The sequence below is a fragment of the Sminthopsis crassicaudata genome, chromosome 6 (genome assembly GCF_048593235.1).
Source record: "Sminthopsis crassicaudata isolate SCR6 chromosome 6, ASM4859323v1, whole genome shotgun sequence".
In the NCBI taxonomy this organism is placed as follows: Eukaryota; Metazoa; Chordata; class Mammalia; order Dasyuromorphia; family Dasyuridae; genus Sminthopsis; species Sminthopsis crassicaudata.
Genome location: NC_133622.1, coordinates 36,432,699 through 36,458,760, shown reverse-complemented (window position 1 = coordinate 36,458,760; position 26,062 = coordinate 36,432,699). Strand labels below are relative to the sequence as shown.

At 36.2% G+C, this 26,062-nt stretch overlaps 1 protein-coding gene across 1 annotated transcript in view; it reads right to left on the bottom strand.

The window, feature by feature from the left end:
* GABRB1 (gamma-aminobutyric acid type A receptor subunit beta1) overlaps positions 1-26,062 on the bottom strand; it is a 388,600-nt gene that overhangs the window by 183,558 nt on the left and 178,980 nt on the right. Inside the window, exon 4 of the mRNA XM_074276277.1 lies at positions 10,657-10,877. Within this exon, the coding sequence (XP_074132378.1) occupies positions 10,657-10,877 (221 nt within the window). The remainder of the gene's footprint in view (positions 1-10,656; positions 10,878-26,062) is intronic.

Below are 26,062 nucleotides of genomic sequence, written 5' to 3'. Positions count from 1 at the left end.
TATTCAAACAATGTGTCAGATATTGCATTTTGTGGGGGAAAATGCTACATTAAGACTGGTCTTTGCTCTCAAGGAGTCCAGTAGAGAGATGTGAAAAACAAAGAAATATAAAAGAAAATAATACGTGATATATACATTAGAAAGGTGCAGCTCATTTGTAATTCCTTGTCATTTTAACGCATCCTTCATCTCCTCTCTTCCTTGCTCAAAGCTTATTACATCCTAGGATAAAAATTCTAATTCTGACTTTCAAGGCTCTCCACAATAAGGCATCATTTTACTTTATCAAATATTGCTTCTCTCTACTCTAAATCCTTTAGCTAGTCAAAGTAAGGTAATCCCATCATCCTGCCCTTCTTATACTCTATTAATGCCCTTGACTTTCCCACCTGTGCCTTTGTTTACATTGTTCCTAGATTTGAAATCTTTTTATTCTAAATTTCTGTGCATCAGTTCAAGTTCAAGTTCAACTTCCTCTTAGCCATCCTTCTTGATCTCCACTACTACCTCCTCTGCCAATCAATGATACTTGTGTCTTGACTACATGCCCCGCTGATTTGTGGCTCATCTTCCTCATCACCACTGGCAGTAAATGCTGACCACCTGAGATTAACAGGAGCTTTAGTACATTACTGTGCCCTGAGAGAGGCAATATCAGTGACAGAATCCAAATCTTGCTTCCACTCCAGCCTTTACAGCCATCATCCAGCCAGGGAAGTAACTCCTGTGGAGGAGGGACCAGTCATTCCCACCAAATTCCAACCATCTATCATTCCCAGGTTAGGCAAGGCAGTTTAGCTGAAGTAATGGGACACCCTGAGCAAGAGATGAAGGCCACATGTGTCAGGAAGTCCAGCCATCACTATCTCCCATTCTACTTTAATGGATGCAGCCCAAGATCCGTTTGGAACAGCAATGCTTCTAGTCCGTCATCCTGTGAACAACTGCCTTGGAGGTGCTATAAGTCACCAACGGAAGACCCAAGCAGAAAACGAAGTTCTTGAGACCAAAGTCCTTGGTACTCTCAAACTGTTCGACTGAGCTTCAATCAGAAATTAATATGCTTTTATTAATAGATATGAAATTTAAAAGGAAAAATAACATCTGCCTTGCCTCTATTCTATGACCATGAGACTGTGCATCTGACTTGCTGCTAAAAGCTTTAGAGGTGTTGTCTCCCCCATTAAGAATGGGATTCCCTTGAATTTTGCTTGCACCTTTCTTACCTATTTTTATGTGCTATTTTGATTAACATTAAGGGCATTCTTGATATGTTATATATTTCCCTTGTCTAATTTGTGGCTTGAACTGGAACCCAGATTATGTCAAAAACACTAAACATAAACCAAGAACATGGAGACTTGTAAAAGTGAATCTGTGTGTGTGTGTGTGCACCCACTCTATATACATACCTTTACACATATGCACATATGTATGTGTATACACACACACACATATATATATATATATATATATATATATATGTAATTATATATAAATAGGTATACAACATAAGGTGTGTGTGAGAAAGAGAGAGAGATGGCCATCAGGAAGAAGCATCTCTCAGCAGCCTCCACATATTTACTTGTGTTACAACATCAATAGCAAGACCTTAGGTCCTTGTAGGCATGAGACAGATTTTATGGGAGTATCATCAAGGTGGGATGGTACCTTTCCTGATTGCCATGTTCTCTCTGTGGTTTGTCTGTCTGTCTCTGTCTCTGTGTTTCTCTGTTTCTGTCTTTCTGTTTCTCTCTGTGTCTCTGTCTCTGTTCTTGTCTGTTTCTGTCTCTGTCTTTGTCATCTGTTTTTCTGTCTGTTCTTGTCTATCTGTGTCTCTGTCTATCCCTGTTCTCTGTCTGTTTGTCTTCCTCTCTCCCCTTTCCTCCCTCTCTCTCTTTTCTCCCTACATCTCTTTCTTCCCTTTCTTCCTCTCACCCTCCCCAGCACACTCCTCTGAGGTTTAAACTTTTCCCCTTATAGCACATTAAAAATGGTGGTAGTGGTATTAAATCTAGTTTCACTTGTATGTATCATTTTCCCCTGTCAGATTCTAAGCCTGCAATGGCAAGAATAGTGCCTTGTTTAGTCTTTTTATTTTCCCCAACGCCTAGTATGTAACAAAGAATAGATGCTTACTAATTCTCGGTTGAATTTCATTGAATCAAATCTAAATATTAATTAAAAAAAAGAAACCAACAGCGAGCTTTTTTGTTTAATTCAGAATTATCGAGATAATGGCCTCTACTTACTACCTTGCTTTGCTCTTTGGATTGTTTTTGACCAACTGAGAATGGCATGAAAAAGGATCTTTCTTAGAGGAAGAATGGATATTTGTAATGATTTCTGCTCATTCTTACAATCTATTGTAGAACACTTTTGTGAATGTAAAATAAACATCACCAAGAAGGACTTTTCAAGATATAGTAGACTATGAATCAGTGCTTGTGACTGAACACCAGATGAGAATCTGTTCTTAAAACTTTCAAAGCTTTTTCTTTCATATAGTGTTGTTATTATTGAATATACAATGATCTGGTTGTGCTCATTTTATATTCTTCATCAGTTTATAAAGTCTCTCAAAGTTGTTCTTTTTCATTACATTGGATGATAGAGTGCCCTTTTTCCTCCTTGCTCTGCTCTTTTACTCCCCTTCAGCTTATAAAAATCTTTATATGTCTTTTTTGAAATAACCCTTTCCTTATTTCTTGGAGCACAATAGTGAATACTATCACAATCATAAACCACGACTCTACCAACCATTTCTCCATTTCTCAATTGGTGGGGTTCTGATAGTTAATAGTTTCTCATCTTTCACAAAAGCTTCTAGTTTTGTATGATAAGACTTTTTCTTTTTTATGTCTTTTGAATCTCAATGTGATAATCATTTTTGATTCTAGAGCAACAATGATGAAATATGTTACCATTTATGGCAAAGAGGGGAAGGGCTTAGGGTAGAGAAATATACCATTCTGCACATGGAATATTTCACTTTTCTTCCATGACTGTTAGCATATTTGCATACCTTCATGCACATAAACATATTTTATATTATATATACCTACATATATATATGTGTGTATATATATATATATACATATATATATGTTTGTATACAGCTAACAAGAGAATTTATTTTGCTTGACTATGTATTTGTCACAAATGATTTTTTTCAACGTGGTGGGGAGGGAAGAAAAAAGATTTTTCTTAACTTAAAAATAGAGAGGAGAGTATTTCAGATGCGGAATGTTGTGTGTAGAATGAGGTCACCATATTATTAATTTGTGCATAATTCATTTACTTTGCTAAAGTGTCCCTTCATGAAGTGGGAGTAATATGTTAATATAATGGAAACCCAAAACAAATCAATACAATTAATAAAAAATATTAGAAAATGTGACTTTGTTTTTCAATCAATGTGTATTTATTAAGGACCTATTATTTGAAAGGTACTAATTCTAGGCACTGAGGATATGAGTTAAAAATTAAAATGAAAAAAAAATAAATTAACCCTGACATACACATACATGACACACACACACATATATATGTAACATGCACATATACACATATGGTTATATATAAAATATAAAAATAAATTGTCTCTGGATCACAGTCACTCCTATTCATTCTAACTCTCACTTTAAAAAATGTGGTGAGAATCAATGCTAAGTTGTTTATGTTTTTACACCAATTTGGTGGAGGTTAGCCAGGGTATGCTCTGTATCCATCTGTAATTATGACCATTTCTATAATGACAACTATAAATAAATTGCCAAACATGGAGAAATCTATGTTTTAGCAGACCTGTCTCTTTCTATAGATTGAAGAATAAATCTAAACAAGCAAAAGTTCTCTATTTTTTTGGCCTTTGAAATGTCTTAATCCAACTAAATAAAAATTTGTGTATCAGGATCAACTTTTGCATCTAATTCTTACTAAAAAAATACTGGATTGCAAGGCTATATGAATATGCACATATATTACTGTATATATGAGCATATACATATATAAGCATATAAACATGTATGTGAACAATGCACTATATGTATTAAGAGGAAAAGATAGATCATACAGTTTGATTTGGGGTCCATTGATTACGGGGTACTGACTTCAATGACTTGGCAGGGAAACTAGGAAATGTCAGGAAACAATATTGCTTTCATTTTACACCAAGGGAAACGTGTCTTGTTTTGATCACCACATAATATGTGGAGGTTTTTAGGAAAGAGCTACAAAATGATTATAGGGATGGAAAACAGGAGAACAGTTCAAGGAAATGGAACTGGTTAGTTTAAAGCAAAGTTAAATATTTATCATTTACTCACACACACACATACTTGACGTTTCTCAAAAACATTAACTTCCTATTTGTCTGATAGCTCATCTCTCTGACTAGATTATCATCCATCTTTTTCCTTTAATTGTGTCTGTATCCTAGGGCTCTGTCTGGACCCCCTTCCTCTTGTGTCTGTACATCATTTCAATGATTTCATAAGCTTAATAATCTTCCATCCCATTCTTTAAACCTCTAAATCAAACTGTCTTCCAAACTTTCCTTCTTTAGTCAACACTGCCCTCCTTTCCATTGTCCAGGCTCTCAACTTCAGAATCATACTTGAATCCTCAAAGTCCTTTATTCCCTATATTCTCATTAAATGCCTAGTTGAATTGATGGTCATTTCAACTTCAATGCTCCCTTTACAACATGGACTTTTTTTCTTTGGATTCACACATCCATCACCTTAGCTTAGGACCTTTTCATCTCTCATCCACCCTAGTGTATAATTCTTCCAATTAGAATTCCCAATTCTGAATTCCTTTAATCCAATTTCCACAGAGTTAGCAAAATAATCTTCCTATAGCGTGGGTCCGATCATGTCACTCTCCAATTCAAAAATTGTCAGTAGCTCTCTTTTGTTACTAGGTTACTCAATACATTTCTCTCATGTTTAAAGACTTTTACAAGCTGGCCTCATCTCCAGACTTATTTTGTATTTTTCCACTTCATGCATGCTTTATTTCCCTTAGATTTTTGCTGTTCCCTCTTTTCAGCATCTCCTGCCCCTGTGTATTTGCACCAGCTATCTTCTATATCTGAATAGCATGCTTTCTTTAGCAATACCTACAAATCTTTTGTTCGCTTTGAATCTCAGATTGGGTACCATCTCCAACCTGAAATCTTTCCCAATGGCCCTAATGGTTTATATGTTCTTTCTGTGTGTCTGTCTCTCCCTCCCCTCCTATCACCTACTCTACTTTCCTTTCCCCTCTTCTCTTCTTCTGTCGTTTTCTCTCCTCTCCTTTCCCTCCTCTTCCCCCCTCAAGTTACCTTTCTTTACTTGTCTGTTCCATGTATGTGCTCCAATAGAATGTCAACTTTTCCATTTTGTCTGTCTTAATGTCTATTAGTTTGTTCCACATGGTAGATGCTTAAAATGTTTGTTTGATTGAAGTTATTTGAGTATAAGAATGAATATTTTAGTTGAGTATAGTGGTACACACTTATAATCCTTGCTAATGAGGAAGCTGAGGCAGTTTGACTGCTGGAGCTAAAAAGTTCTGAGCAGCAGTAGGGTTGATACAAGTGGATTGTCTGCCATGAAGATGGTGAGCTCCCAGGAACAGTGGGCCTAATGGACTAATTAAAGAAGAGAAAATCATCTCAAGTTAAAACTGCAGTAGATTAAAGATTCTATTCCAATCAGCAGTGAGATTCAGACTGTGATTAGCCATGGAAAGTCCAGCAAGGGTGAGATTTAAAAAAAAAGAATGAACATTTTGATTATGAAGGTCATACAATACTACAAAAAGTAATGAGAGGCAAAGCTATATTATCCACTGTTAAAACTTCCAAAGGTCCTCAAGACCATTTTGCCTAGGATTCTTCTCTTGTGGGAGGACAAGAGAAGGGAAGAAATAATTATAATGAATAAGGGAGGAAGGAATGATGGCTCAAAAAGAGAAGGGAACAAAAAATAATGGGGAAGCTGAAGAACTTACTAATAAATTAGCCCTAAAAAGCATTTTTTTGGACAATATTTAAGTGACTACATATTATGTCCCCACCCTTCTGGCTTAAAGATGCTAAGAATCTTGTGGCTAATATACTTTAAGTGTCGTGTAAGAAACATTATACAAAGGAGGTTAATCGTTACACTCCTAGAGGGATAGAAACAGTTTTAACATGGGAAAAGTTTCTATTTACATGGAAAATAGGGAATTTCATTTTGCTTTGCTAACATAATCCAGTTGAAGGTTCCAACACATGTAGTCAGTCCAAGAATGAACTCTCTGGCTGCCTTATTGTAACAAAGCAGCAATTATGGCAGCAGCAAGAGAAACAGCACTATTAATCAAAGAGGGAGAGAGCTTCTTCTACCTGAGACTTTTTCATTTCAGGTCCCTTCAGATTGGAGTCCCACTATTATACTGAAAAGAGATGCTTTTTATGTGGTAGTACATGGGAATAACACATAACCTCCTGCCCTATGGAATTAAATTAAATAGAGTTTACAAGATTAAAAGCTATTGGCTCCATTCTTCTGTATTAATATAAGTAAATGTGTCACTGTTCTTACTTAATTTGAAAACAGCAAAAATTTAATTTAGTCTGACACCATATGCTGATGCTTCTGTACTACCTGGCCAAAATTGCTTTCAAGTACATTAGGAAAATCCTATTGGTCCATCCATTGTTCAGAGAGACATAATTATATGGCCCCATTGCTAAGTAGGACTAGGTTGAGAAGGGGCAGAATGAGCAGATTCATCGACTTGGTGGCCTTTGGCTCAAGTAGAACTATAAACTGCAATTCCTTTATGAAAGATGCTATTATGTATTAACACTACAACTGGCTCACACTTCATGTACTTAGTGATGGTCATGTAAAGCAATTTTCAAAAACATCCTCTAAGAAGTAATAGCCCATTGTACTAATTGCAAAGCTAGCAAGTTAAATCTTAGGAAATAAAATGTCTTTGTCCTGACATACAGAGTATCCTCCTAACATTTTCCTAGGCATTCACTGGTTAATAAATATAACTCTAATTTTGGTCTTTTCAAATGTCACATGGCTACAAGAGCGTTGACCTTGGAATATTCTTGGAATCTAGTTTCAGCTAAGATAGTTCTCCTCTCCACCCCCTCAGTAAGTGCTTGTCAATAAGATATCCTGGGTCCTTTGTTTATGTGGTCCTAGGATGTTGTAGGAATATATGGGGAGGACAATAAGACATTTCTAAAAAAAACTATCACGTGATTCATTGTGGAAACAATAGCCAGTATCGTTGGGAAGGGGAAAGGAAGTTTGGAAGAAGCCCACTATTGTATGAGGGAGGTACTTTATATTCTATATAGGAAGAGCCAAAGTGAGGGAGCAGGACAGCCTCATCAACATCAGGGGAGATGGTTAGATCTGTTTATGTGGAAAAGACATGGGATTTATGCCTCTGACTCTGTATGCAGCAAAACAAATAGAGAATTAATTGAACAACACAGAGAGAGGGGAATGTCAAGAAGAATCATGAACTTATAATTGTCAAGGATTTGAGAAATAATTAATCACAATTTCCTTGTATTACAGGTGAGAAAACTGGGATTCAGAAAGTTGCACAACATGTTTGAGGTCACAGAGATTGAAAGCAGAGTCAAGATTCAAGTCCTGCTCTTTCTAATCCAAATCCCAGTCACTAAGCAATCCTACCTCCATTCCTATAGCTCGGTGTGAATGATTAACCTCAGCTAATAGCATGAATTTTTGGCAAATCAGGTGGGAAATATCCTGTTTCTCTTCTGAGTTAAGGCCTATGAAGAAACGTGAGCTGGTATCATGAAGAGATGAAGGTTCTGAGTCTGAGGTGAGTGGGGTTTTAGTTTTGGCTTTGCTACTTTCTAATCTGAGTGACTTTTCACTTTTGCCTTGGTGACCTTATTATACAATGATTCCAAAACAGATGAACACTGAGTTATCACAGTTTTCCTAAGAGATATGAGTCTAATAGCAGGATTTAGAACATGTAGATAGCCGTGCAAAGATCCATGGAAAGAACCCACAACTCTTGCATCCAGACTCATCTATCACACTTCTATCAGATTTGATACCATAGACATTGTTAGACCAATTGTATTAGACTGAATTCAAACCAGCAGGAGCCATGCAGCAGACCCTTATTGTGGAGAAGCTCTATTAGCCTGGAATTCAGATTTATATCTGTCCCCTGCATCAACAAGTATACATGCAGGAAATTTCAATGTTGATGAGAATCGTTCATGAAAGCAAACTTTGGGACTCTAGGGTATGCATTTGCCAGTTGAATGTCAAATAGTTTTTGTTTATGAGGCTTTGGTTGCATCTTAATCAGTGTAAATGGAAAAGTTGGTGTTATCTTAGCAGGATGTTCACCAGAATGACTTTCCTAAGCTACTATGTATAGACTCACACCATATATAAAAGCATGATGGGAATATTTAGGTTGCTGGTTGTTTGGCACAAAGGTTTTACAAACAGAAAAATAATGGCCAATGAATTACACACCTATCATGAGCTAATGTCCTTTATTGATTAGAACATTAGCAGATTGTGTTTGGCTGGACATTTCTATTCTCAAATTATTATTTATGTCGTGATCTTTTTAAGATTTTTAACATAACCAATTTCATTAAGTACTCTAAATTAGCCCAAGGTAACAAAAGAGTAAAAATAAAGATTATTTATCATTCTGTCATGCTTACTGTCATAAGACCATAAATATGGTATCTGAAGGTCCTTTAAAAGGTCATCTAGTTTACTGTCCTGATTTTACAAATGAGGATTTACAATCAAGATAAATAGATGATAGCTTATGACCAAGGATGATTTGTACACAAAGAAACAGAATAAAATCCATTATGAAAGAAATGTATCATCAAACAATGAGCTGGACCAGTTACATGGCAAGCATGAGGAATGGATAATTTGATTCCCATATTAAAAGACCTAGAGGAAGTCCTCCGGTGCATAATCTCCAACCTGGTGCCCATTCCTCTGTTTGGCTATCTCCTTCCACAAATTCTATTTTAAGTTAAATATCCAGGTCAGCTATATCTTTATGGCCTGCCCACATCAAAGAAGGCAATGTGCTCCATTAGCAAAGCAGAATCACAGTAGCACAAAGGAAATATGAGATGCGCAAATCTAGGGATATCTCCATTCCAAATTTTCAAACAGACTATGCTCAACCTGTGGTAGAACCTCCTAAATTTATATTAGACATAAACACATTGTACCCTGTCCCCAATATCATAATGTCTTTTATCTTCCTCAGACATGAAGGGTGAAGAACAACCACCTTCTGATCTTCTGATACTTTCTCCACCATGCCCCAACTTGAATTCTCCTTCCTCACTTCCATTTTCAAGTTCCTTTTTCATGATTGCTTCTCTCATTAGAATGTAAACTCTTTTTGATCCGAGACAAATCCTTGTATTTGTATTCCAAGTTCTTAGCTCAATAACCAACACATAGCAAGCATTTAAACACTCACTGACTTGCTTCAAGACAATTTATGAAAAACATGAACAAAAAGTCATGGATGGGTTTCCATTTGCACAATTAAGGATTGCCCACATCCGTGAAAGAATGCATTCATCAGAGATATGGAAGAGATACAATTTACTCATTTGTTAATTACTGATGAATTATTAGTTGTATTAGTTTGTCATAAAATTTGTCACATTTGTCCAGACTCAGAAATTCTTGGGCAGAAGATGGGGATAATTCTTTAAATTGGGCTATAAATTAGTATATAATAGAGCAGTTAGAGCCTGAAATTCAATTTTCTTATAGTTATTCATTCTTAGGGAGAATTTACAATTTTTACAATAATAAAAAGAAAAAGCACTGAACTATGTGCCATGTGGTTCTTTTATTATTTGTTTGACTTTGGGAAACTTTATTTTCTCATCTGGGAAATGGGGTGTATGAGCTAAGTGATTTTTAAGGTTTCTAGATCAAGTCTTAAGCAATCTGGGAGTCTATCATCCCAAATACTGGTATAGAAAATTTGAGTTCTACATTTTTGCCAATTCTTAGCATTATGGCTTCAGTCAAGTTTCATTTACTTTCTGGCTTTAATTTTGCCATTTATAAATTAAAGGGAGTGGAATAAACATTATTGTTTCCAAACTCTAGGTCCTATTTATGGTTGTCTTAAAAGCAGTATTGTTATTGTGTTCTTCAAATTCACCAGAAAAATCTGTTCATTTTTTCCAATAAAATGTTTCCTGATTTCCTCCCATATTTAACTAGCTTATCACACCAAGAAACCAGTCCTACCCAGATGGTTCTGAGATCATTGGATTGATAAATCTCAAGGACAATTTGGACGTGAAATCTGGTTGACAAAGATAGTTTTGTTTAACAAAACATCTATTTTAAATACAGGGATGAAAGTTCAATTACCTTTGGTAGGGTGTGGGAGGGTGTTAAAATGGGCATAGCTATATTAAGCTTAAGTTGTCCAATTAAAATTTTCGAGTCATCGTTAGAATTTTCTTTTCTTTTCTTTTTTTTTCATCATTAGAATTTTCATGGGAAAAAGATTTGGCCCTTCCTCTCACACAAAAGACGCAGGATGTTTAAAGATATAGAAAAACCAAAAGCTGCAGCCACATACCGTAATCCATAGAGGACCGTTCCATCAGGATGCAGCCGGATCATCCGATTCTTCACTGTAACCCCATGCACAAATGATTTCTTGTCATTCAGGAAGTATGTGTCTGGCACCCAGAGCTGGTCTGCTACTCTATTGTCCAGAGTGAGATTTAAAGGGATTCCAGAATAAGATAGTCTTTTGTCTTTCCATGACTGCTGAAAATACATTGTAAGGGTATAGTCCTGTGAAGAAGAGAGGGAACAAAAGGGAAAACTTTTTTATTGACTTTTTATATCATAATCAAAGAGAATTTTAAAATAAGATGAATTGTTCTTGGCAAATACATTGTAAGTGTATAGTTCTGTGAAAAACAGAGGGAACAAAAGGGAAAACTTTTTAAATTGGCTTTGTATATCATAATCAAAGAGAATTTTAAAATAAGATGGATTGTTCTTGGCATTGTTTGGGATGGCATAATTAAAAAAAATCATCAAAACCTGATGTCTACTCTCAATGTTAGTCAATAAAAATTTATTAGTGCCTACTATGTGCCAGATACAGCCCTGCCCTCAAGGAGATCACAAAATAATTGTTGGGATGGGAAAAAGATGATATGTAAAAAGAAGTTGAAAAGTATGTGTTGGTGGGTGCTCCCAAGGAAGCATGATAAAAGTCAGAGGAGTGTGTCTGAACACGTTTCCCAAATTGAGGACCCCGATATTGTTCACCAATGTTTTTTTTTTTTTTCAGGAGGGAGAGGTCCCTTGGGCCCATGAAAGGACTGAGGAAATTTAAATTTTAGTATTAATATGAACTTGAAGAATAATAAGATTCTTGAGAGAATGAAGAAATCCCAAAGAGGGCAGCCATCTAGGAAATTATAAAAATTTCTACTGAGATGTAGAGATCTCCCTCTTCCCTTTTATTCCCCTTTATTTAAAGTTTATAGTCTAGAGTAAACACATTAATCCAATACACAAAAGGATATAGAAATATTTACTTCTTGAAAAGTTAAATGCATGATGTGGTATTTTTTCCCAACAGCTTCCATAGTCCCTGATCTGTTGCAGATTGTAGGCAGGAGTTCATCTTGATGTGCAAGTTACTCTGAGCTCTCAAAAGATAAGTCAGCAAAGCACAAGTGTCGGGAACCAAACTGGAAACACCTTGGATGAGATACCTTTGTGTATCTCATCCTAGTGAGGGACAAGGGAGGGTACAAGAAGCTAATCCCCAGAAGATTAGCCACCAGATGATCTTTTCTCTTTTTTGGTCACTGAAACTCATAAAGACCATCTGCTAAAGTGGAGCCAGGTTGCAGTCTGCATGAGCAGAGAGAGAACCCCTATTCAGAAATTCAAAGGTATTCTAGGTTTTGAAGTGATTATGAATATTATCGTGAGCACTGGTTCACACAACGCTTCACACACAGTAGGGTATATGGGTTTTGGACTAGATGGCCCCTCTGAGGTCCCTTTTAAATTTGGCCCTTCTATGATTCCATCGACAGTGGGGAAAAAAGCCAATTCTCTCTGACTCATTTTAAATGTTGAGTCATTTCCAATAGAGCCAGAAAGGACAGCCACAGCTGTGTTAAGAGTGTAGAGCTTCTGGCTCTAGACTTTGCCTTAGAATCCAGACCTCAGTGTTCAGCACAATCAAAAATGAAGCGTAAATTTCAGCTCTTGCATTAAATTCCCATTAGCTTGCCCAAATTATCATTAGTGCTAACAAGGATTTCCTCAAAATGAGACTAAATAGTGAATTGTTTCTCTCCAATTTTTCATAGTAAAAAAAAAAGTGTTTTAATGTGTGATGGGGGAATAAAGCAGTAAGGAATAGGGAAAATTAGGATGGCAACAATAATATTGTAATAATAAATGGTAATAATTAAAATGATAGCTTTGTGGTAGACAACAAAAGAATAAAATGGGGGAAATGCAATAATGGATAAATGGATAAATTGTGTATCCCATTAATCCTTCTTCTCTCTAGAGACAATCGGGTTTTCCATAGAGAAGTGGAAGGTTCTGAGTCAGTTGTACCATCTTGTTTTACACAATTCACAACAGAGCCATATGTTGTTTGTAACAGTTAATAAAAACCACCTCAGACTTTAAATTAAAACAATAATTTATCCCATTTGTAATGAGAGGGAGGACAGGGAAACTTTATATTTTTTAAAGCCAGCACATAACATTTTGAAGTGAAATGAGATGGGACAAAGATCTCTTGAGGTTGCAGTTTCCATAAACATTCCCACAAACCAGGTGCTTATACTTTGTGCACAGAGGGAAAGAACAAAATCAGTGAGCCATGAGGAATTAGTCTCCCTGTTCTGTGTTTTGAGAGGAGGTGGAGGAGAAATCCAAGAGAATGATTCTATAAAATGAGACACAATTTAGCTATAGTATTTGCACTGAGACAGAATACATAATACCACCAACATATATTTGCATATATCCAGGGAATGGACAGTTTTTAGAGGGCTCTTCCAGAAAATTCTGTGGGTTGACACACAATAATTTTTTGAGGAAGGTCAGGATAGGATGAAGTAAAAAAGATTTATGCAATTTATGTTTTGGAAAAACTACTTATGATATTTTAAAAAACAATTTTTTCATCAAAGAGATATCATGATGTTAATTTGATCAATTATAGCAGAGTCATCAGGGTGTAGCAGTTAGATTTGACTTTGGACTAGGTTCAAGTCTCACCTGACACAGTCTTACCATGAAATTATGAACAAATCACTTAACTCTTGGCATGTCAGTAAACTTTCTAAGACGAAAAATTAAGGAGAAGGTAAAAGATCCTTATTAGGTGCTCCTTATGTTCATGAAATCATAGGAGTAGTCCCCACCCATATATTAGTGCTTGGGTAGATGCTATTTCAGGATTTAGAATAAAGGCTTCATGCTCATTTACTTAGAAATTTATCATAATGAGCTTAGCCTAGCTCGATTAGACAAGATATTCCCCTCCTAAAAATGGAGGAGCCATCATTGAGGAAAGGAATATACATGTATTTATTTTTCAATGTAAAGTGTGAAAATTATTTTTCTGCTGTTAGGATTTACAGAAATCAAGTCTGATATTCCCCATGTGCAAACTACTCCCTGAAAATAATGTGGATGCTTTAGGAAGTTCTGAGAAGGCTGACAGACAATAAGATATTCTTTAATACACTGGAGCAGATATGCATTAAATAGTCTGGAATTCATGCAATTTATCAAGCTTAGGCATGGCAAGAATCTGACTCATTATATAAAAAGGAGGATAAAAGATACCAAATTGTTTGTATTCAGTGAAAGGCAGAAAGGGTAGATGTAATTTAGACTCAAAAAATGTTGAAAGGTTCCAGAGAATTATTAATATTATCTAAAACTTTGCTTTTTGGAAGGAAGATAACACCTTAGCTTTAGATTCCTTTTTCATGGACAAAAACAGACCACTGCTTACAATTAAAAAATGATTTGAGAGCATTTTCCCCCATTCATTAATGTAAGGGAATATTATTTATGTTCATTGTTGAATTATATTTACAAACTCAATCATTTTGTATAGTTTCTCAAAGTCTCACTGTTGGGATCTTAAAGTTCTTCATAACTTAGCCCCTTCCAACCTTTCCAACTTCCTCACACCTTCCTCATCTCTATATATTCTGTGATTGAGTGACCCTGGCCAGCATCCCTGCTCTTCCTCACATACAATACTTTTCAGTATTTGAAGGATTTTTACTGGCCGTCCCCTATGCTAAAAGCATGCTCTCTTCTCTTGGCTCCCTTCAAATATTAGCTAAAGTCCTATGTTCCTCAAGAAGTGAAAGATCCTCCTTTCCTCTCAGACCAGCTCAATTTTCCCTGTATAGATCTTGTTTGTGCATATGTAATTGTTCTCATGTTTTATCCACAATTAGACCATAAGCTCCATGAGAACAGGGAGTATCTTGTGCTTTTCTTTGTATCCCTAGCACTCAGCACAGTGCTCAACAAATAGCAGATGACCTGGGAAAACATATATAGCCACCGGTGATCAGACTACCATGTGCTTCATAGCCCTGAGGAAACATACCCCACCAGCCTCAGAACATCCCAGATGCCAGCACTAGGACTCTGTCTCAGCATCAGGTGAGCTGCCAGACTCTACAGCCAGCCATTCCTACTTACTATCTACTCCTACCAGCCTACTCCTACGTGAGGCTTCCCATGGGCCCCAGTTGATAAATGGTCAAAAGATAGAACAAACAATTCTCCAGTGAAGAAATCAAAGCTACCAATATGCACATGAATAAGTGCTTTCACTCACTACTGATTAGAGAAGTTCAAATTAAAACCTCACAACTATTAGACTGGCTAATAGGACAGAAAAGGCAAATGATAAATATTATCAGAGAGGATGTGGGAAAATTTGGACACTAATACACTGTTGTTGGAGTTGTGAAATAATCCAAATATTCTAGAGAGCAATTTGGAACCTAAAGGACAACCAAACTGTGCATCTCCTTTGATCCAGAAAAACCACTACTAGAATTGTATCCCAAAGAGATCATAAAATGGGAAAAGAACCTACATATGTAAAAACATTATAACAGCTTTTTTTGCCATAATGCAAAAAATATTGCAAAATGAAGGGGTCAATTGGGAAATGGCTGAACAAGCTGAGGTATATGAATATAATGGAATACTCTTGTGCAATAAGAAATGATGAAAAGGCAGGTTTCAAAAAAAATCTGGAAAGACTTGTATGAACTGATGCAAAATGAAATGAGAACTAGGAAAAAATTGTACACAATATTAGCAAAATTGGTGAGATAATAAACCTAGAAAATGACTCAGCTCTTCTTAGCAACACAATGATCTGAGACAAGTATCAAGAACTCATGGAGGAAAATGCTTTACTCATTCAGATAAAGAACTGATGGACTCTGAATACAGATCAAAGTATACATTTTTTCATGTACTTTATTTTTTCTTTTGATTTGTTTCTTTTTCATAACTAATAATATGGAAATATATTTTACATGATAACACATGTATAACCTATAGTCTATTGCCTAAGATTTTCAGGAAGAGGGGAAGGTAGGGAAGGCAGGAGAAAAATTTTGAATTTAAAATTTTATAAAAAGAAATGCTAAAATCTGTCTTGACATGTAATTGGGAAAAAAATAAAATACTATTAAAATTCTCCTAGAACTCTCAGTCTAAGAGTTCTACAAAGAAAACCTTTAATGGTATAAATATCTCCTTTTTCAATCCTTCCTTAATAAGTTAGATTTCAACTATATAAGTATATTTTATTGTAACTAGCAAATTGGCAAAGATGACAAAAGATGGAACATTGGAGGAGTTATGGCAATATAGATCTTTAATATACTGCTGGTGTTTTTTATGAATTAATCCAACATTCTGTAAAATAACTTGGAATTATGTTTAAAAAAAGGGAGTAAAATGGACCTATTCTTGGTCTCAAAGATCCCATATATCTCAATTAGTCAAAGAAAGGAAGAAAATATTTATAGTAACTCTTTTTGTAGTAGTACAAAACCGGAAACTAAATAGATATCCATTGACTAAAAAATGACTAAACAAATTGTGGTACATGAATGCAGTAGATTATCACCGTGCTAGAATAAAAACAATGCTAATAATACTAATAAATAATATTTATATATTTAAAGTATAGAAAGTTATTTATATGGGTTCCCTAAATTAATCCTTACAAAAACCCTCAAAGGTATTTGCTATTATTTCTGCTATTTCACAAATGACTAAATTGAGACTGTGGTTGAATTATTTTTCTACTATTTCACAATGTCAGAGACTAGATATGAAATCAGATCTTCTTGATTTCCTTGCTAACATTTTATACAGCACAACACTTAGCTGCCCCAAGAATAAAATATAAAGAATCCAGAGAAACACAAGAAGACATATGAACTGATGCAAAGGAAACAAACCTATAAAAACAAGGTATACAATGACTTTAGTAATATAAATGGAAAAATCCATAAAAATTATTGAAACTGTGCTTGATAATGATAATGTCAAAGCTTGATCAAGAAGACTTGAGAAAATTCACCTTCTTCTTTTCTTTGCAGAAGTGGAAGCCTGGAAATTTTAATATATTCTTAAATTTCATTCATGTATTCATTAGTTTTTTTGAACTATATATTTTTTTTATTTTATAAGGGATGAGTCTCTGAGAGAGAATGGGAACAGAATAATAATGTCTAGCTTAAGTTTTATAAGATACTTTATAAGTATCTCATTTTATTCTTGCAACAATTAAGTAAAATAGGCATTTAGGGTTTATTATTCACTTCCCTCCCCCCCTTCCTATTTTATATTTCACAGTTTTAAATGATATGCCCAGAATCCCAAAGCTAGTGTCTGAAATGAGATTTTTACTTAGGTCTTCCTGACTCTGGGTCTAGCATTGTTTTAAAAAAGAAAGATTTGGTTTGTTTTTGAGGCAGACAGGATGCAATCCTGTCAAAGCATTCCCAATAATTCATGGAATTAATAGAAAGGAAAAGTCTTAGAGATAATTTCATCCATTTTACTGAAGAGCAATCAGTAACCTAAAGCAGTTAGAGTGCCTTGTTCAGGTCACAGCCCAGTAGAAAAGCTTGGGCTGAAATAGGCTTTTTTTGATTTCCGTTCTAGGGTTCTACCCTCAATACAAAGCTATTGTTGTTTTTCAATCATGTCCAACTCTCCATGGAGTTTTCTTAGCAGAGATACTGGAGTGGTTTACCATTGCCTTCTCCAGTTCATTTTACAAATAAGAAGCTGAAGTAAACAGGGTTAAGTGACTTGCCCAGGATCACACAACTACTGCGTGTCTGAGGTCAGATCTGAAGTACAAAGATGAGTCTTCCTGACTCCAAATCCAGCATTCCATCCATTGTGCTATCTAGCTGTCCCCAATACAATGCTGCCTCTATAATAAGGGAGACTTCATTCAAGGGCTCTAGCTGACAAGGTTTCCCAATGTGAAACCCCAATGTTGAGACCATTCACTACTAAACTATAAACTCTATAAGGCAGAGACCATGTGTTAATTTAATCTTGTATCTCCCCTAGCACCTAGGACAGCGCTGTGCACAGAGTAGGCATTTATACATGTTTATCAAATGACAGAAAAATTGTATTCAGGAGAACATATTCTAGAGGCAGTGGATATTCAGATGGTTTCCCTGAGCATTTTTTATGAAGTACCGAAGAAGCGTATCCTGCATCTCATGAAAATAAAGGTTTAGTGCAAAAAATAGACTGATAAATAAACCAAATTAAATTGTAATTGGAACGAACCATTCAACATCTGTTTCTAATGGGTTTTCCTGTTTAAATGATGTTCTGAGTAACAGTGTCACCATTAAGTACATCTACAACATGAATTCATCATCATACCCTCTAACTTGTTCGATTTCTACTTTTTTTATCTTGGTGTGTTTAGAGCTGTGATACCTATTGTGTACTGGCTATAGTTTGTCTTTCACCATGATGTGTAATATATTTTCTGATTTTTTTTTATCCTCCTTGCCAATGCTTTTGTCCAATTGCATTAAGGGGCTTGTCACCATGTTACTTGGTAGTGTGCCTCAAGGAACATAAGCTTCCTTTCTCTGTCTTTTCAAATCGCTATTATTGCTTTACTAATTATGTATGCCAGATCTCCTATTAGTTTGTCCTTTGTTCTGAATAGGGGTGATTTGGGAATTAAGTCCAGTGAGTGGTGGCTATTTTAGAACCACTTGGTATTTATTTGGGCACTATTGCATGTACTAGTAATTTCTGCTCCTGGGGAGCCTGAGGCTGTTCAATTGCTTGAGCATGAGATTTTTGAGCTGCAGTGGGCTATATATTAAATCCAGAACCCATATGGTAAGCTCTTGGGAATGGCTTGGGGTGGACATGGAGTGACTAATCTCTTTACAGAGGAGTGAACTGGCCCAGGTCAGACATATAATAGATCAAAACTCTCATGCTGATCATTAGTGGAGCTGTGAATAGTTGCTACATGATACTTCCAGAGTAGATGAGATAGAAACACCAAATTTCCAAAATAAGGAGAAAAAAAAAGCTCCAAACATTCTATTGGCACAATACCAATATGAAAATCAACTCCATTCTATGCCATATCATTCAGCTTAAAAAACATTTGATTCATTGCTGAAAAATAAAAGATATTATCCTAGATATTTAGGGGGAAAGGGTAGGAGATTCTTGACCTAGGAGAGCTTGTGTCCTACATCTGAAGTCCTAGAAGTAGATCTGAGAACTTGTAACTTGAGTAATCTTGAGTGTTTTCAATAACCATAGAGATCTCTCAAGAAGGTGATAACTTTAAAACAAACCAGTAACCAACTTTGCCATCTAAACTCAATAATTAAAATTGTACTATATCAAATATTTATAACAATGTGCTTGGTGATCGAATTATCAGGACATGGCCTTGAGTCTTAGCTCTAGTTCTGACCTGCGTGATCCTGGACAAACTAATGAATACCTCTGGATTGTAGTTGTTTTATTTGTAACATAAGTTAATAAAATGACAAGATCCATAATGTCCCTCTCTGCTCTAAATATGATTCTATGGGTGCAATGACATTTTAAAGATTCACAACCTGAAACCCCAATGTTGGGATCATTCACTACTAAACTATAAACTCTATAAAGCAGAGACCATGTGTTAATTTAATCTTGTATCTCTTCTAGCACCTAGGACAGCGCTGTGCACAGAGTAGGCATTTATACATGTTTATCAAATGAAACAAAATGTATTCAGAAGAATATATTCTGGAGAGAGTGCATATTCAGATAGTTTCCCTGAAACATCAGAACCCCTGGCTCTGTTCAAGAATCTTCAGTGGAATGTATAAAATGGATTATTTCTGGTGTTACATTGAGCATAACAATTAGATAAGAAGTTGAGTGATTTAATTTGAAGAACTCATTTAAGAAATATGCAGATTTCTGAAGTCCCTTTAATTTCTATAATTCAATAGTCTATGAAAGATTCGCAATAAACTAGAGTTTTGTTTATACAGATTTTAAACAACCATGAACTCTAAAGCTTAAATAACAGGATTCCTTTTGCTACCAAACTGCATATAAATTGCGGCACCATGTTCTTCATATGGTAGACATATTAAAAATTGAATCAAATTGAATTTCTATACTTAATGATGACTGAGATCTTTCTGGGTCCTAAGATATCTTATGAATCAAAAAGGTAAGATTATGTTCAATAGTTGAGTAGATTCTAAATTACAGTAAGACCTAGAAGAAACTTAGGCTTTACTATTAAGCATACCCTAACATAAAAAATATGTTTACTGTATAGAAGAGTTTTCAATTAATGAGAATATTTAAATATCTAGAAATGTACCATTCTCCAATAACTCTGCTGGGAAGTTTGCTGCATCATAATAATCAATAGGTCTGTTTATTAGACTGTTCTCTGCTGGATAGAATTTTAATTCCGGTAGTTGATGGCAGTGATGACGTTTAGACAATGTATTAACTAAATTTTATATTGTCTGGGAAGAAAATTTTAATAGAAAAAGCTCAAATGATACCAACTAAAACATCATGTTATCATTTCCACAAATATCAGCATATATTTTAGCAACAGAATGTGATTCATTATTTCATACAATGAAGCTTTAAGCACATCCTTTCTATCTTTCACAGCAGTTTCTGATAGACACAAAGTATAATCTGGTGTACACCTAAGAGAGCAAACCATTATTTAAAACTCTCCCTCAAAGCTAAAACTTTTGATTGTTGGTCTCTTGTAGGAATGATTCATAAATTTCACTGCCATTTATAAAAATAGTACTGTGTACACACTGCGTGGTATTATTTTTTAAGAGTTCCGTCTCCACCTCTGATTTTGACTATTTCAATAACCTCTTAATGGGCTGACCACCCTCCAGTCTTTGCCCTTTATAATTCTATAGCCATCAAGTTGATATTTTTAATACAGTCATCAAATTGATATTTTAAAGTACCAATTAGATTGCATTACTCCCTTGCTCAAGAACCTTCAGGGACTTTCTATTGCCTTTAGGATAAAATACAAAGTCTCCTATTGGGTATTAAAAGCTTTTCACAATTTAACTTCAGCCTACATTTTCAGAGTAATTTCTTGTACCTTCTATTTCAGCCAAACTGGCCAATTTACTCTTTCCTATATATGAAACTGCATTTTCCTCATTCATGTATTTGCATAGACTTGTCCTTCTGTGCTTGGGATTTTTTCCCTTCCTTACATCCTTAGAATCATGGCCATGGCTGCATCAAGTCTTTTCTGATTCCATGAGCTGTTAGGGCTCTATGGCACCCTGACACAGAGTGTTTATTTTGTATCTTTTTTTTGGTATTGCTTTTTGTATATATTGTTTTTTCCCCACTAGTGTTTTCCTTTTTGCTTTTATTTTTGAAATCTTTGTATTCCTAGTGCCTAGCATGAGGCTGCATGCCATATAGTATGATGCTTGCTGAAGTTAATTAACAACAGTTGCAGTCTGAGGAAAATGACTGCTTCCCCTTTCCCCTAATTTCTAAATTCAGACAGAAATAAAATCGGATGAATTAATAAGCTTAATGATATGGTGGGAATTTGGTGGAGCCTGTTTGCAGTACTGGTTTTGAACTGCTAAGAATTGACCCACATGGTAGCTAGGATGCTGTTTCCACGGCAACCAGTGAACACTCTGCTGCCTTATGAAGGGAGTTAAGCTGTGGGAGGAAACAATGAAGCCCAGCCAAGCCCATCAAAGGCCATGAGTTTGAGAAAACCTGATATATAGTTTTCGATTTTTTGATTTGAGTTTTTTAATTTGCAAGGGGTCAAAGTCTAAAGAGATCTCGATGTATTTCGCAGTACCACTTGATCGATGGGGAAGACAGCATTGGAAAACAACCTTGGGTCAGAGAGGTACAAGGGGTGTTTTTAAAATGTTCTTCTTGCAAGAATGTCAGCCTCTGAGAATCAGACAATCCTGCCCCATGTCAGAAGCACAACTTCTTTCTCTCTACCTCCGCCTCCCCCACATACACAGCTACCTGTGAGCCTCTCCTTGAGGAAGGAAAACTTTCAGAAGGGCCCCAGGGATCTAACTCAGCCTCCCTGGTATATCTCTTGGCAGTGTCAATATAGAGAAGTCAGCAAAGGCAAAGAACTTTTTATAATTTTATCAAAATTACTTAGTCTAATATGGCTTGCTCTCTCAGTAGAGAATTCTCACAGTAGAAATAATTTTTTTGTAAAGCTTTTTATTTTCAAAACATATGCATAGAGAGTTATCAGCAAAATAGTTTCTTGCAAAACCTTGTGTGCCAAAAAATTGTTTTTCTCCTTCCCTTCCTCTCACTCCCTTCCCCTAGATGGCAAGTAATCCAATGTATGTTAAACATGTGTGATTCTTCTATACATATTTCCACATTATCATGCTGCGCAAGAAAAGTCAGTTAAAAAAAGAAAAAATAAATAAGAAAACAAAATGCAAGCAAACAATAAACACCAAAAAGGTGAAAATGCTATGTTGTGATTCACACGCAGTTCCCACAGTCTCTCTGAGTGCAGATGGCTCTCTCCATTACATCCAGCCTGAATCACCTCACTGTTGAAAAGAGTCATGTCCATCTAGATGATAATTCTTATTAAGAAAATGCTTATCAATTAGTAAGAGGCAGGAGGGGATATATGTGAGGTAAGTCAAACTATTAACATCACCTATCTCATGGTTTGGTAGAGACAAACCCAGGACCCTTCAGCTATGAGCTTCAGGAATAGCAGTGACTCCAAGGTCACCAGCTCTGCTTCCTGCCAAGCATTGGCCAGGGCAACAGCTGTTATGGCCAACATTACCTATCAACTGGCACTGACAGGCAGGTAAATCAGTCAGCCAGCTCAAACACCTGGGGACCCACAGAATGGGAATATAGTTCCAAGTAGGATAAACTACTACCACCATGACTTAGGTGGAGGCATGGAATCCTGGAGGGAATGGCCAAACCTTTTAGAGCACCATCACTGCATCAAGAGGCCAGACAGCAATTCTTGGATTGGGGAGCCATGGGGAAGAGGCAGAAGAGCTACCATTTCCCACTGATCATCACCTCCTCCAAGACTCAGATGGAGGCGGTCTAGGACCTTGGAAATAGAAGAGTCCAGCTTCCAACCTGACCTACCACTGTCCAGGAAAATAATTCCTACGGGGGCTGTAAATCCTATTTCCTAAGTAGCCACTGCCCCTTGCCATTGTCAAATGGTTCAATCATAGATCTCAGTAGGTTTGGATCAAGAGAAATAACACTGAAAAAGATGCAATACTCTCTGTTCTGTTGCTGAATCCAAACTGCTCTGTTGTTAAGCCTTTCTGTATATGTTTTCTCCCTACTGGAAAGTGAGGTTCTCAAAGGTAGGGTCGTCTTGTTTTCCTATTTGTATTTTGAATACTTAGCATAGTATTTGGCACATTTTAAGTGCTTCATAAACGCTTTTTCATTGATGCATGAATTAAATTGCAGGGCAAGAGAGAAAAAAATAGGATTGCAATCTTTATAGCCCACAGTTTATACTTGTTTTTGGTCATTCAGCATTTTTCTTTATGTACTAACTAATACTGCAGGTAGAACAGTTAAACAACCCTCCACATATATCTTGTCATAATTATATAAGTTTGTCAGCTATTTGGGAACTAGGGAAGGCCAACTGAAAGGTGTAGAGTCAAAACAGGAAGGGAAGAAAAAAGTCAATCTGGGGAAGAAGCCCTGCTAGGAACAGCATTTGGAGACAGATTCAGGAAAAGGCAGAGTAGTGGCTGGCCTAAAAAGGCAACATGCCCTCACAGAGAGGATTGAGCATGGATTCTAGCAGAGAAGAAGAGAATGGAGAAGCTATATTACCCTTAAAGGAAATGGGATGACATTACATTCTGCCACTGAATTTATTTTAGAGTAATCATAAACTGGAATGCAAATACTGGGAGAGGAAAAATCTGAAAGATTCTTACAGCCAAACACTCCATGGGAGAAATTCTTGTTGATCAGAATAGGGAAGGGTCTTCCAGAGATCAACAGTGCATGAATATAGGATGAACAATGTGGCTAAAGCTCCTTAGAGATCCAGGAGAAGGATTTTGGGGAGACATGGATTGGGGGCTTCGGTGGAACCAAAAAGTGACACTATTGATAGCAGAGTCACCTAAAAGCCTCATTGAACCAAATGTATATAGCTATAAATTTAAAATTAGATCTAGTATTCAACTGAGAGAGGAATACTGGACTGATAGACACTTGGAACATGATCAAGATGAAGATCTTAACATGGGAGCCATGGATATATTTCAGGGATTCCATGGACTTTGATGGGTAAAAAAGATGGCATCTTTATTTTCACCAACCTCCATTTGAAATTTAGCATTTATGAGTTTAAATTATGAATTTAAAATAATTAGTCTGAGAGGGAGTTAACAAGACTGCCAAAGAGGGGAAGGTGTCCCATAATAATAGGGACAAAGAACCCTTAATCTAGATGAAAAGATCCAGGCAAAATAAAGAGAAACTAGAAAGGTCAAGGCCTGAAATAGCTGATGAAACCTCTAAAAATTACCAAAAAGCCACTTAAAAATTGTAATTCCCGATCTGGGACAGTAAGAAGAGGATGCATTTGGAATTGGAAGATAAGGGTTCGAATCCAAGCTAACATGTTGTTGTGTGACCTTGACCATGACAAATACCTGTCAGCCCAAGTTTCCTCATCTAGTCAATAATAATACTTGGGTGATAATAATAGGAATCCCATCAAGTGAGAATAATGCTTATTCTATTTTCTTGCTATGGCTCTGAGCATCTCACACTCGACTATCAAGGAGGCAGGTAGGTAGCACAGTGGGGGGAATTCTGGGCTTGGAGGCAGGAAGTCCAGGGTTCAAATATGATTCCAGATAGGTACACTGCTTGTATGATCCTATAACTTCCATTAGCCTCAGTTTCCTCATCTGAAAAATGGGGATAATAATAGCACCTATATCCCAGTTACGGTGAAGATCAAATGAGATAATCACTGTAATCGGGGCTTGGCACAGAGTAAGTGCTATATAGATGTTAGTTATTGTTATTAGCTAGTTATAATCTTCCTAAAGCACAGTTTTGACTATGTTACTAATCCCTCCTTTTGTTCCCTCCCCTCACTCTATGCAAAAAAAACTCCAGTGGCTCCCTATAGCCTCCAAGATCAAACAGGAAACCACTCTCCCATTATACTTCTCTAAGCTTCTTACACTTTCCTCCCTCCCTTGAAGGCTATGATCCAATTCCAGATGCTGTGTATTTTCTCCCATTGTCTCTCATGCATGCTTCCCCTCCTTATTTTCATTTTCTGGATTCCTCTTACCTTTTGCAAGAGGAAATCCTGGTATTCTCTAACGTCAGCACCTTTTCTCCAAGAATCTGCCCCATCCCTCATGTATATATCCTGTTTGGATATACTTGTTTGCATGCTGTTTTTCCTGCCTTAAGGGTATGGATCATTATGGCCTTGCTTTGGATCTCCACCATTTAGAACAGTTAATAAAATGCATGTTGACTTTTAAACCTTAAGGGACTTTATAATATGAACTTATTATTAATGCTTGGGAACAAAACTATTTAAAAATAAAGAGTTGCATGTTGTTTTACAAGAATATTGCAAAGGGCAAGGGCTAAGCATAGCCATGTCTATGCATATATTTTGAAAAATTTAAAAAAAAGTTTAATAAAGGGGGAAAAAGAATAAATACATAAATTAGAAAAAAAAGAATATTGCAAATGAAAAAGGGAGAGGTCTTAATCCCTTCCCTCCAAGCTAAACATGATGGCAGAAAGATGAGGTGCTAGCAATAGTCAATCAGTCTGGAAACATGCTGATTTGTGTGGTGGGATTTACAGGTGAAGGAAGAATGGGGTCATGAGATGTGGCAAGTCCAGAAAGGCAGAAAATCCATTTTTATTTTTACAAAATTTCTTTTTGGGGATTTGCTAAGAAAGACAAAGTAAATTGCTGTATTCCACCCACTGTCTCAGTCATTCTCTGGCAAAAAAGCCCACTTAGATTATTCAAGAACCATTTAAAGCAGATAAAACACTTTTAGAAACACCTGAGTGCTCAGTCACTACAGATAACAAAGCCCTTGAAATGGCTGACTCTTTGGCCATTGCTCTCATCCCTTCCTTAGAACAGGCTCCTGCCTTGCTGTTCCTTGTTGCCCATTTATCATTTGCATTCAGTCCTGGCTTAGACTTTCCAGTGTTCTCTGATGTTTTATACATGAACTTCACTTCATTAGCTGGTGATGTTAATGAAAGCTGTCACACTGCTTGGGAGATCTCTTGTCCATGTGTTGTTGACATCCCTTTTTCCTCCCAGAATG